This window comes from Jatropha curcas, chromosome 2 (genome assembly GCF_041381405.1).
Source record: "Jatropha curcas cultivar XTBG-Jc1 chromosome 2, XTBG_Jcur_1.0, whole genome shotgun sequence".
Classification (NCBI taxonomy): domain Eukaryota; kingdom Viridiplantae; phylum Streptophyta; class Magnoliopsida; order Malpighiales; family Euphorbiaceae; genus Jatropha; species Jatropha curcas.
This window is the reverse complement of record NC_143152.1, coordinates 4,818,001-4,831,470: the sequence shown is the minus strand read 5'-3', so window position 1 is coordinate 4,831,470 and position 13,470 is coordinate 4,818,001. Positions and strand designations below refer to the sequence as shown.

General features: G+C 32.1%; 3 protein-coding genes and 1 pseudogene across 6 annotated transcripts; 2 read left to right on the top strand and 2 right to left on the bottom strand.

Annotated features, from left to right (window-relative positions):
- Window positions 1-342: 342 nt before the first annotated feature.
- LOC105648988 (pentatricopeptide repeat-containing protein At2g20710, mitochondrial pseudogene) lies at window positions 343-2,714 on the top strand (annotated as a pseudogene). The gene is made up of 2 exons (XR_016319633.1): window positions 343-624; window positions 1,385-2,714. The product of XR_016319633.1 is annotated as a pentatricopeptide repeat-containing protein At2g20710, mitochondrial pseudogene (transcript).
- Window positions 2,715-3,901: 1,187 nt separating this feature from the next.
- RPS5A (ribosomal protein 5A) lies at window positions 3,902-6,177 on the bottom strand. Its single transcript, XM_012235477.4, has 5 exons — window positions 6,038-6,177; window positions 5,787-5,895; window positions 4,584-4,855; window positions 4,242-4,445; window positions 3,902-4,146 (listed from the first exon to the last, which is right to left on the bottom strand). The coding sequence occupies exons 2-5, from the start codon at window positions 5,886-5,888 to the stop codon at window positions 4,092-4,094; spliced, it is 633 nt and encodes a 210-aa protein (XP_012090867.1). The 5' UTR covers window positions 5,889-5,895; window positions 6,038-6,177; the 3' UTR covers window positions 3,902-4,091.
- Window positions 6,178-9,052: 2,875 nt separating this feature from the next.
- On the top strand, window positions 9,053-11,618 carry LOC105648964 (protein-S-isoprenylcysteine O-methyltransferase A). 2 transcript variants are annotated; one of them, XM_012235474.4, is made up of 3 exons: window positions 9,053-9,469; window positions 10,516-10,615; window positions 10,725-11,618. In XM_012235474.4, the coding sequence occupies exons 2-3, from the start codon at window positions 10,534-10,536 to the stop codon at window positions 11,309-11,311; spliced, it is 669 nt and encodes a 222-aa protein (XP_012090864.1). In that variant the 5' UTR covers window positions 9,053-9,469; window positions 10,516-10,533; the 3' UTR covers window positions 11,312-11,618. The 2 variants fall into 2 exon arrangements, with proteins under 2 accessions (XP_012090864.1, XP_012090865.1); XM_012235475.4 differs by lacking the exon at window positions 10,516-10,615 and having other exon boundaries at window positions 9,064-9,469; window positions 10,616-11,618.
- A 783-nt stretch (window positions 11,619-12,401) lies between these two features.
- LOC105648963 (small ribosomal subunit protein eS28x) lies at window positions 12,402-13,425 on the bottom strand. 2 transcript variants are annotated; one of them, XM_012235473.4, is made up of 2 exons: window positions 13,267-13,425; window positions 12,402-12,800 (listed from the first exon to the last, which is right to left on the bottom strand). In XM_012235473.4, the coding sequence occupies exon 2, from the start codon at window positions 12,797-12,799 to the stop codon at window positions 12,602-12,604; it is 198 nt and encodes a 65-aa protein (XP_012090863.1). In that variant the 5' UTR covers window position 12,800; window positions 13,267-13,425; the 3' UTR covers window positions 12,402-12,601. The 2 variants fall into 2 exon arrangements, with proteins under 2 accessions (XP_012090863.1, XP_089574001.1); XM_089717875.1 differs by having other exon boundaries at window positions 12,402-12,819; window positions 13,267-13,386.
- Between the last annotated feature and the right edge of the window lie 45 nt (window positions 13,426-13,470).

Genomic DNA, 13,470 nt, shown 5'->3' with positions numbered 1-13,470 from the left:
GGTTCGGTTCGATTCAAGTGCCAACTTCAGATTAATTCGGTTTCTAGTCTGGAGAGTTTGGCTTGCATTTTTCGCCTAGGTGTGTTCGTCTCAAACCGAACCGGTCGTTTTGCTCCTCCCAGTGGATGCAAAATTTGCATTTGTGGCGTGTTTGGAAAGCGGGTTAGTGTGATACTGTGTCTGGATTTTGAACCTGTCAAAACAAAAGTCTATGCCCAAACATCTGCTGCCCATTATATTTATTAATTATTATCCCTCTTTGAATCCTAAACTTTCCCACTCGTTTTTTCTCGACTTGAAATTTTCTTGATGCTGTTGTTTAAAGAAATGAAATTTGTTTGATCGAGTAGTGTATTCTACACTATTGCTCGTTCAAGTTCTCGAAATGTGTTGGATTCTTTGTTTTACTCGACACAACCCTTCTATGCCCACAAATTTACAAGACCAGTCGAAGACGATTTCAGCCGCCTCTACCGTCGGATTTCCCCATTCGGTAATTCGAAGGTCTCGAATGTTCCGATTCTTTATCAGTGGATAGAAGAAGGACGATCTGTAAATAAAGAACAACTCATTGGCATCATCAAGGAACTCCGTTATCACAAGCGTTGCTCTTAGGCTCTTGAGGTACTAGATTCAATCATTCTATAAAATTTAGTGGATTGATTTAATTTTTATTGCTCCTTCCATTTCTATTTGTTATCATAATTTTTTTTTTCTTGTTTATAGTTTGAATTTTGTATCTGTGAGTGTTCATAGATTAATAGGGTGCTGTTTTCTGTGAAATTGTTATTTTTCTTTAATTAAGTAAAAAGAAAAAATGTATCCCATATTCCTATTTGGAAATGAATTGCAATTTCGTAGAATTCATCTATAGCAGACGGTAATGGAATTGACCAAACCCATAAAGGCACCCCCAACTTTTACTTTATCGAGCACTTCAACTAATTTGCACATACTGAATAATTCAACTCGCAAATCATTTGATTAAATGCTTCAACTTGTAACATAAATGATTAAACACAGAACAAATCAATATTTGGCACATAGATGCTCAAACTCCTAAAAACTGTTGCTATTAGTCTCTCTTCCGAATAAGTGTGAAATATTATCAAAATTCATTACTTTAGAGAGCATAATATGTATCCCTAAACTTTTAGGTGCCACAAGGTTTTTCGCAAAACATACGATGGTGAGTTCTGTATTTTGCCTAATGGAATTGTACAAGTGAAAAAAAAAAGTGAAACATAATGAGAGTATTTCTTATTGTTTTAAAAAATTGTGTTATTATGCGACAAGGTTGATAACATGTCTGATTTTTTCTTAACTGCAATAGTTTTTGGTTCTTAACTGATTAGTATATGTACATCTCATTATTTTCCTCCAGATTTCAATGTGGATGACTGACAAAAGATACTTTGCACTTAGTCCACGAGACGTTACGTTCCGTCTGGACTTGATGTCAAAAGTTCGTGGGATAGAAGAAGCTGAGAAATATTTTAATAATATTCCACAAAAATTTGAATGCCTCGAGGTTTATGCTGCAATTCTCAATTGTTATGCTGGTGCAAAATGTGTTGGAAAAGCAGAGGCAGGGATGCAAAAGATGAAGGATTTGGGTTTTGTTGCTAAGATGTTATTGACTTATAATACCATGCTTGATCTTTATTATCAGACTGGAAACTTTGAGAAAGTTTACATGTTGGTGCATGAAATGGAAGAATATGGCATTGCTTGTGATAAATTCACAATTGGCATACAACTAAGTGTCTCTATGCAGCTGTTCCTGACATAGAAGGAATGGAAAAGATTATTATGAAGATGGAATCTGGTTCCAAGATTGGTTTGGCCTGGAGTAATTATTCTACTGCAGCAAATGGGTAAAAAAAAGCAGGGCTATTGGACAAGGTTTTAGAAATGATGAAGAATCTGAAAGTCTTATTGCTACTAGCAAAAGAAGAAGTGCAGCATATGAATTACTTATCTCACAATATGCCGCAATAGGGAAAAAAAGATGAAGTTTTAAGAATATGGGAACTTTACAATGAGAAAGAAAAGGTTTACAATAAGGGTTATCTTGCAAGGTACGCTCTGTATTGAAGTTTGATGACATTGAAAGAGCAGAAAAGGTTTTCGAGGAGTGGGAATCCCAGAATCTAGTACATGATATCCGAGTTGCAAATGCCTTGATTGGTGCTTATTCGAGAAAATGTCTTGTGGAGAGTGCTGAAACCCTTGTTGACAAGGTACTATCAAAAGGATGGAAACCTGATGCATATACATGGTATTATTTGGCAACAATGTATCTTCAGAATGATCAAACGCCAAAAGCTGTGGAAATGATGAAGAAAGCAATAGTGGTTTCGGGACCCAAGTGGAAACCAAGCAGCGACAGTTTGACTTCCTGTTTGGAGTACTTGAATGGAGAGGGAGAGTTTGAGAAAGTGGAAAAATTCATAAAATTACTTGTGGATAATGGTATCATTCCTGATAGATATTCAGGAGAGATTGTTGAATCATATGTAAGATAAGAGATGTGTGTATGATGATTTGAGATGGCAACACACCTGAGTTCCTGGAGCCAGATGGGGACGATAGTCGGGAGGAAAAATGTTGAATGCTAATCTGAAAAGTTTATATAGTGATAAATTTTGTTTACTATACCTGCTGTCTTACATTATAAACCATATTGTTACGCTTGCTCCCATTGGGATAAATCTGATCCCAAGTTCCAGCAATTTTTTTATTTTCTTTCTTCCCACCATCTAGAGTGCATTTCCAGACATCTGCTAGCTTTTAGGAACGAATCGACTAGAGAGGTACTCTAGCTCTGTGCGATGATAGTAGAAGTTATAAGTATGTATAAATTTTTCTGATTGTTCAGTTCATGATTTATAAATGTAGAAGGGTGTGAAAGGAAAAGGAAAAGCATTTAAAACTCGTTTATCTCAGTGGTTTTAAAAGCATTCAAGAACATTTTCAAACAGATCCTTGCGTAAAGAAGTTGCTCCATAGTTGAAAGAATTCCATAGATGTACATAGTTATTCACCCGCGCTACACGATAAAAACCGAGAAATTGGAATATTCAATTTGCGATTTTGAATGATTTTATATAAAACGAGTTGGATCTGGGACTTTTCCAGGTGAAACATGTTTCATGTACCCTTTTAAAATAATTAAAACATACCTCTCACATCTTCCATTTTGCTAGTGCTGCACCATCCATGGCTGATGATTTTGTTATGCATCCAACACACTTCATTTATCAAAGACCAGAGAGAGGCGTGTCCTGCCTCTTACCCCGCTGGACTCTTGTTTACTTAAACTCGCTTTTACCTTTCCGCTTGAAAGGTTATCAAAACGCTAACTTTTCAACTCTCCTTCAAATTCTCTTCTATTCAAGCTGGTTTACTGGGATTTGAAGCTTGCTTTATGGAAAGTGTCATTTTGGATTGAAGAGCATAGCTTTACTTGATGGCATGTCTATAAACGAACCCAACCAGTATAGAATTGACGACCAAGTTATATTGATTGATTCTCCATAAATTGCGCAGGTCGAGCAGGACTAATCATAACCGTGACTGTTTTCAAGTCGGATCGAAACCCAATTTAACCAGACCAAACAAATATGATATGAACCAGGGCCACTGGGAATTAATCACCAATAGCCTGGCTGTATATTTTAAGCTTTAGACAATTCGCCATGCACAGATTCTAATTAGCCAACGCTTTTTCTTGACAACTGCAATGACAACCTCCAAAGGTGAAAAGGGAGGCCAAAGTTTCACCAGAAACAATTTCTTTAAATCTAGTGAATCTATGAAGGGCTGACACATTAAAGAATTAAAGCTGTCAATGCTATATTACCCATATGCCACTAATAATTTAAAACACACCAAGAACTTGAGAAATTTAGGTCAATAATGTATTCTTAATAATATCATAAAACTGCAAACTAAACAAGAGAGCAAATCTTTGACACAAATAACAACCAACCGAGCAACATCAGTATGTTCAAATCTTTAAAACATAACGCTAAAAAAAAATTCTTAAGAGAGACAAAATTCTTCCTCTGCCATACAGTATTGATCTCTTAACGATTGGCCTTAGCAACTCTTTCAATCTCATCCTTCTTCTTGATGGCATAGCTGAAAGAACAAGGAGCATAACCATTAATAAACAACAAAGCCCCACATAACTATTCAGAAAGCAAAAGAATGAAAACATAGACTGAAAACCAAACCTGTTGGAGGAGCCCTTTGCTGCATTGATAAGCTCATCAGCCAAACATTCTGCAATGGTCTTGATATTTCTGAAAGCAGCTTCCCGAGCACCAGTTGTAAGCAGATAAATAGCTTGGTTTACACGCCTCAAAGGTGAAATATCAACAGCCTGACGCCTGACAACACCAGCAGAACCAATACGGGTGGCATCTTCCCTGGGACCACTGTAGTAATGGAAAAAAATTTAAGAACCAAGAAAATTTTTTTATATATGAAGCTAGTCAACATAATTGTCTTCAAAAACAAGAATAGGCAAATGAAAGACACAGCATGTGTAGAAAAGAAGAATTCATAAATCACACCTGTTAATCACAGCATCAACAATAACTTGGATTGGGTTTTGATCGGTCAGAAGATGAATGATCTCCATAGCATGTTTCACAATCCTGACTGCCATCAATTTCTTTCCATTGTTTCTACCGTGCATCATCAATGAATTTGTAAGCCTCTCAACAATTGGGCACTGGGCCTTCCTGAAACGCTTGACAGAGTACCTTCCAGCAGTGTGTGGAACATAGGTGGCATGCTTGGCTGGTTGCACACCAATGTAGTCGCACAAGGAAATGTCGTTAACCTAATCAATAACAAAATTGTCAATGCATAATTATAACATTCTGAAAATTCTTACAGAATTTTAAACATAAACCATTGAAAACAATTGGCCTAAGATAAATTTTCAAATAAGATTTGAGCATAGTGCACAGGACCAATGAGGGAATAGATTAACCATGGAACTACAACTAGAAATTTACTCCAGTGAACTAAAGACTTTCCTATTAAACCATACCTAATTATTAATCTAAAAACTAACAGGTATGAAAAGCTTAATTGCAAAAACCGGAAAAAAAAACAAGCAATTTTATGCCAAAGTACTAATACTAAGAGTAAATTCAGATATAAAACTAAACTAGAATAAAAAATTGGAATAACTCAAAATTTGGGGAATAGTCAATAGCAATAATTATCAAATATATATCAAGAAGAATTATATGCAAGTACAACTAGAATCAAATTTTAAATAGAACTAGGTTATACAACATATCAAATACCAATCACAATAAAACGCATCAAGAGCTAGGTTATGAACAAAATAAAGCAAAAGGGAAAAGCAATAATACTACTTCTACAGGAATGTATATTCTTTAACCACGAGATTTTACTTACGAAATACTTTTTTATTCATCCTTTTAAAACTAATTTTATACTAACCACAAAAAAACCTCAAGGATCGTTTTCTAAGCCACATTCAACTCAACCAAAGCAAAATTAAATTCATTCTTAAAATGAAAAAACTATATTCACCAAACTAAGTACCAGAGAACATAAAACAGTAAATGGATAATAATAAAATCAAAGCAAAACCCAGAAAACGAAATGAAAACAATACAAATATAGTAAGATACAACAACACCATAAAAGCACAGATCTAGACAAACAAATAACATATAAAAATAAAAAATGGTGATATATGAACCTCAAATCAATAACAAGGAACGATTCAAAACCTGAACTTCCTCAAAAGTCCATCGATTAAAGAGCTTCACTTCAGTGTAAGGCTGTGTAGGTTCTGGGGTTGCCGGCGGCGGTGCTACTACAGCTGTCGCCATTGCTTACCTGTAAAAATAACAGAGAGCAGTGAACAAGAAAGCATAGAGAGAGAGAGAGAGAGAGAGAGAGAGAGAGATTGATATTTTAGTGCGATTTAGACTCAAAAAAAAAAAAATGCTATGGAGTAGAAAAATTTAGAGTTAAGAACCTGTAAATCGACAAGCTGGAGAGAGGGAGGAGTGACTGAGATGAAAGATGGAAGCGGCTCTGCAACCAGCACTGGTATTAGGGGAATTGTTCTACGAAGAAACCCTAATTTATACTGATGCAACTTAGGGTTAAGGGTTTTGTTGAGAATTTCTTCGGTATGTTAGGGTCTATGCTGTAATATTGAGCCCATCTATTTAATGGGCCTGGGCTTTGTCCTCTTTTCCTTTGGGTCGACCACTTGCACGAGCCCAACAGGATGCGGATCAATCAATCAATATCAATATTTGGGGATAGGAGACAGATTTTCACGGGTATTCAATTATAAATACCCGTTTAAAGCAGACTTGGATATTAATTAAACTAGTTGATATATAAAAATCTATGACTTTTTTATTAATTAAGAGGCGTATAATTTTATTTTTTTACATAGAATAAGATAGTATAAATGTAATATTTTAAAGAAAAAATAATTTTTCTATCGTGAAATAAAAAATTTATTAAATCATAAATAAATCAAGTATAGACATGGAAAACTTATAAAATGAACGAGAAAGATTATGTTTATACATGCATCTTCCTCTCATTAATTATCAAAATTTAAATTTCACAAACTCCATATTATTCTATAATTTTTCTTAAAGACTTTGGTGCCCGTTTAAAATTCAATTAAAAGATTATTTTTCCTTCAATATCCCAAAATATTAAAAAGCAATTAAAAAATTTAAAATTTATCTTGTTTTTCTGACATTTTGTTTAGTGTGAAACCTTATTTTTTCCATTTGTAAGGTTTTCCCAAAATAAAATAAGTTAAAATCCAAATCCAAAGCTTCAAACCCTACTAAAGTTCAAGTTTTTTTTTTTTTTTTTGTGCATATTATTAATAAAAATATCTGTATTCATAAGCATAAAAATAATATATATATATTTTGCATTTGTTTCAATGTTTTCAGTTGTCCATGAATTTTGAAAGTTTAATTGGATATCAAACATTAACTCAAGAGAAGAATTGGAATATTATGGTATTATTTTATGATAAATTTTATTTTATATATTCATGATATTATATTGAACTTTTAATTTATGAATGGAAATTACTATAATATTTCAGTTTTAATTTTACAATATCAATTTTTAATTTTTAATATAAATAGATTGGTGAGGTACTGTATATATAAGAAAGTGGTTTTGTGAGTATTTTACACGTATGAATACATTTAAAGCGAGTTTATACATTAGCTAAACGAATATAGAATAGGTTAAGTATTAAAATTTTAAACTGGTTTGGATATGGATAAAAAAATAAAATTTTTAAATAAGTTTGAGTGTGAGGAGTACAAATTTTGTGATATGTATAAATTTTAAATAGATTTGAGATATGTATAAATATCAAAAATTTTAAGCGGATTTGGATATGAGCAGAATAAATTTTGTGGGTACCTAATCATTTTGAAGAATCCAAATATCAAATATATTATACTTGCTAATTTTTCAAAGAAATAAAATAAAAAATAATTTCTTTCCTAGATTCTTGGAAATCAATATATTAACATATACGTATATAAATCAAGTTTATAATTAAGCTTAAAATTTTTATTTTCTAAAAATATTTTAATAGATTTTAAAATAATTTTTATAAATATTGGTTATTATTAAACTTAGTTTTAGTAAATAATCTAAAATATGGGCATAAATCCAAAACATTAAAAACTTTTAAAAAAAATTCATCAAAGTTTACCCATATTTGAAATAGATTGAAAAATACTGTCAAACGAAAATATACATATCAATTTATCATAAAATATTTCTCTATTTTACACATGATGACATTAAAAAATAAATTTTAATTTTAATTTTATTAAAAATAGTGCTGTAAAAAGGTGATTATGATTTAGGTGGCATTGTACATGAACAAAAACAAACATTTAATTGTAATAACAATAAATAAAATGCTTTCATACGGATCAAATACGCTAATATTTACAAAATAATTTACAAATCGCAAAATCATATCTTAGTTGATCATCAAAACTGAATACACTTTATAATTCCATTGCTATCACTACATTGATCAAATTCACATTTATAAAAATGCAATGAAAATAATATTATATTATTTACAAAGAATTCATTTATTTTTATTGAAAATATGATGTGATTTTTTTTATATTTTCATTTATATTGAAATAGATGTCTATACAGATTCTGTAAAAATATGAAAGTAAAAAAATGAAAATGAAAGCGAATAAATACTAATGACATTGTTAATTATTTACAAAAAGAAAGTCAAAATTTTTTAAAATACCAATGATATTATTAATGATATTAATTAAATTCTCTATTAATTATATTGAAAAAAAATTTTTAAAATATAAAAATTATTTCCAACTTTGATATTGCCCCGCTAAAATCCAACTTTGATATGACTCAACTTTTATATATTTATATATTTATATATAAATAGATAAATCCAATTTACGATTATTTATTTATTAAATTATTGAATTAAATATATGACTTTATAGGTTTCAATAATATGGACAATTATTTTGATATTAATTATAAAATAAATTATTTAAGAATAAATTAAATCAATAATTATTTATTTACTGAATGAAAGTCTGTTAAATAAAATTAATTAATTATAATATTAGAAAATTAATAACATATTAATTGTTTTTATATAACTTTTAATGAAATGAATAAATCGGCCTTTTCTTTAGGGATATGAATAAATCATTTAATTTATGGATTTTAATGAGATGGATGGTTATGTTTTAATCCACGGATTTTTATGATATCAACAGTTATTTCTTATATTTAACTCAACATAAATTATTTAAAAATATATTAAATTTATGATTATTTATTTACTGAATTAAATTATATTAAATATAATTAATCAATTAATTATAAATTGTATCTCTATAAATTCCACCATTTCGTAATTTACAGATATTTATCCACTAATTATCACTTTCACTCTCAGAGATAGCATCTCACTTTGTTCATGTCTTTTATTACAGAAGAATTTCACTTCAGTAAAAGCGGTTTCATCGGCATAATTTTCATTCATTTTCTTTTTTCATTAAACGTGCTGCCAGTTAATAATAAGGGAATTAAATCGTTGAGAAAAGAAAAGACTGAACTTGGAATCAACAGGTACCCATCTTTTACCTTGAACGAATTTCAAAAAGAGTGCCGTGTTCTCCTCTCCGTGTCGCCATCTCCATCTTGAAGATTGATCTCTCTTCCCCATCTTCAAGCATTCTCTTTATACGAAGCCATCCGCTTTCTGGTATGCCTACCAAATTTGACTGAATTTTCAAATGGTTTTGGAGATTTCTGTCAAGTCTGCTACTATTTTTTCCAAGTTAAGGTTTTTAGCTGCTGTAAATTTCTGGGTATCCCTGCTTTTTGGAGTTTCGAGGAGGTTAGTAGTGGATCTAAATTTTTCGTTAAGTTATTTAATTTATTTGTGCATGATTTGAAGAAGTTCGTGATTTTCGTTTTGCTTACAAAGTGTTTGATTTTATGCTTAAACGGTAGTTGCTTCACTTGGTAATTTGTATACTGAATTCAAAGTCCATTTGATGCCTATGAGTGCTTGAATGTTGTTAATTTTGAGAAATTGAGTGTGGTTCGTTAGACGAGTTATGAGAATAAAGCCATGGAGTTGAATCTAATAAAATCTGTCAATACCTGAAAATAAACCATTTATATTTCAGTAATTTGATAAAGAGAAAAACTAATGCTTTAATTATTCAGAAATTTCTTCTTCTCTTTTTCTGCCTCTCTACATTCCTATTGTTCATAAAAGTATACAAATGACAGTTAGGTCTTGAGCTTACAATTGGTGCCAAAGGAACAAAATAGGAAAAATTTATAAAGTTAGATATAAAGAAAGTGTACCTAAATAGATAATAGAAGAAAAACTTTATGGGATTAGATTTGCAAGAGCAGTACCTTCTTTTATTGAACTTGAATCTTGCCTTCTACTGTTTCAGTTTTATTTTGTACTCGAATGCTTCATTGCTGATCTGTTCCCATTATTGCCATTGAAAATGTGCAAGTCAAGTCTCCAATTTTATGATTCTCTTGAAATTCTTCTGTTTCTAGTTATTTTCGAGGGAGTACGGCAATCATCCGATAATGGAAGTTAAACACATAATTATGTGGAAAAGCTATATTACTAACGTTTGCCTTTTTTTTTTCAGTACTTTGGAGTTGTTTTATGTAGAGAGATAAATGGATCCTTTGCAAGATGGCTACATGACTTTTATTCCATTGTTCTTATTTATTGCTTATACTATGTCGGAGATGAGAAGCATGTGATTTGCGTTTTATGCTGTTGAATTCAATGATATAACTTTTTTGGATGTTATCTGAAATCTTCAAGTATCTGAGCAGATACACATCTATCTCTGAGTATTTATGCTCAATTCCTAAACTCTGGTTTCATTTTTCTCTCTTTTGCAGAAGATTCCATTTTTGAGGATGTCATTTTTTAAGTACCTTTTGGGTGATATCAAAACTGAAGTCTCAGTGCTAATGCTATATAGCTCTACATCTTTTTCAGGTCTGAAGTTTCTTCATCCTAGTCATTCTCTAAGATAGCTTAGCACCGCAGATCTGTTTCAATACATCAGAAAGTGAAGTTAACTCACCTAATTTGACAAAAATGACAGAGATCTTCAGTTACACAGCTTGCAGACAGTTATCTCAGATGTTTTTGGCCATTATCTTCTTTCATGTGTCTGAATACATACTAGCCATTGCCTTTCATGGAAAATCAAATGTTACTCTGAGTTCGCTTCTCATCAGCAAAAATTATCTTCTGGCAATGATATTTTCACTGCTAGAATACTTTATTGAGATTTCTTTATTTCCTGGGATGAAGGAATATTGGTGGGTAAGTAGCTTGGGTCTTGCTATGGTGATAATTGGGGAACTTATTCGGAAAATAGCAATTATAACAGCTGGGCGGTCCTTCACACATCTTATCAAGGTTCATCACGAGGAGCATCACAAGCTGATTACACATGGAATCTATAGATTTGTTCGTCATCCAGGATACTGTGGTTTCTTCATTTGGTCAGTTGGCACTCAAATAATGTTGTGTAATCCCATATCGACAATCGGATTTGCTTTTGTTGTCTGGCGCTTTTTTGCAGAGCGGATACCATATGAAGAGTATTTCTTGAGGCATTTTTTTGGGTCTGAATACGTGGAATATGCTCGGGTAACACCCTCTGGGGTTCCATTTGTGAAATGAAGACTTAGAGCTAGAAGCACACTTGCATTCATTTTGCTGCGATTCATTTAATCCAGAGGAGCAATAGGAGAGACATGATGCTCTTCTATTGAGGTGATTTGGTACTTTCAAAATGAACTGATCAACCATGGATCACTATCTCTATGTATGTCACAACGGTTGTGTTTGTCGCTAACAACTAATGATTGGCATATTTCTTGAATATGAAGGTCGTAAAACTGAAGGTACTTAAAATGTTGCGAGTCGATTTAAACAATTTGCAGAAGAGTATAATGCAATGTAACCATATGTAGTTCGTTGAACGTAAGATTTGCTCGTGATTTGATCACTATAACAAATAAGAATAATAATCTTATAAATCAACTAGTTTTATTTTAAACGGAAAAAATTATGTCCAACAAGAAAATTTTGATGTGAAGTTACGGGTTTGAGATGTGAAACTCATTATCTCATTACTGACTTAAACGAGTCCGCCGAACGATTCGACTATTGAAACTACTCATTAGGCTCAAGAAGTTTTATCAGATTTTACCAGATTTTGAAACTCACCACTGGCAGGAGCTCTGCTCCTCAAATATTCAGAAAAGAAAAGCAGTAAAATACAATCAGTAGACACCGAACTTCAAATTCAAACCAGTATTAAGACTCTTATCCCCTTAATAATAGTAATAACGATAGCAAAAACAAATGGAAGTTACTCTTAATAAACTCATTTTCACTCTCCCCTTTCACCCATTAGAAAACAAAGATTTCATTATGTCCAAGAAAATAAAATTTTACTTTACTAAAAGCAAAATCAGTGTAAAGTTTTCCAATTCAAGAATTCCAGTCTAATTGCCTTTAAATTTCCCAAATGCAAAGATGTACAACATGCTGTCCTCCACCCTCCTCTAAGGAAGGTACCATTAGGCTATTAGCACAATTTTGCATTACAAACAAAATTATAAGCAATGAATAAAATCCCGTCTGGCATCTCTTGCTTCAGTAAATAACTATAACGACATTATGGTTACATGGACATGAAGGGTTAAAATATGGAAAAGATTAGCAACAGTTGAGATTCTCAAATCCAATAAACACAAAACCAGAATTCAAACCAATCTTTAAGGTCTTTTCATACTTCAAAATTTCAAGCATTCCTTAGATAATAACACATAAATCAAAAGTTGAAGTCTTGACATAAATGTAAAACCAGATAACAAAAGCTCATGACAGCATGACCAATTCCTCTAGCTAACATAACAAAACAGTCTTGCTACTATCACCAAAACAAATGCAAAGATGCAACCATTAACGGAGTCTCCTAGCTTCCCTTTCAGATTCGAGAAGGGTAAGCACGTCTCCTTCTCTAACAGGTCCCTTAACATTCCTCATGATAAAACGATTCTGGTCGTCAAGAAACTTCACTCTAACTTGAGTCACCTGACCTCTAGATCCAGTCCTACCCATAACTTTCACAACCACGGCGTGCTTAATCTGTGAATCCATTCTGCAAGAAACCAAATGAACTGCTAAGAAAATTTCAATTCCTCTCTAGCTAAAATAGGAAAAATAAGTAGCTCAAATAGTAAAAATAAGGTTGCAAAACTATGTATGTATAACCCTGTACTAACAATCCAATCTAATCCTCCAAAATACTTTATTTCCATTCAATAATTATAAAAGAAAGCAGACCAATAAACAAACATCACATTAACCAGTTTTACAGGCTAAATAAAGCTAAATTCCATTAATTGTCCACTCCCTTTCTTCCAACTCTTTCTGCGAACCGAACAAAAACCCTAAAACAACTAATTAAAGCAACATTTAGTATTACAAGAAATATTGAACTATTATCAGATCCACTATAATCAACGACTAATGAAGAAAATTATATATGAAGAGAAACAATCAAGAATTATCGAAATCACATTGCATGAACAGAAGAAAGCCGAGAACGAGGAATAGAAACGCACCTGAAGGAAGAGGAAAGGAAAGAGAAGCAAACACAAGCGGCTAGTTTTCTCGCAAACGATGTGCTTGAGGTAAGAGAGTTGTAAAGAGTTTTAGGGTTTTTAGAGGGACAGAGTTACTTGTGCATTTACAACTTTGCCCAAGTTGGCTTGACGTATTACTATTATATCGTTATTTAAGTCTTCTTCGTTAGGAGAGTTTAGTCA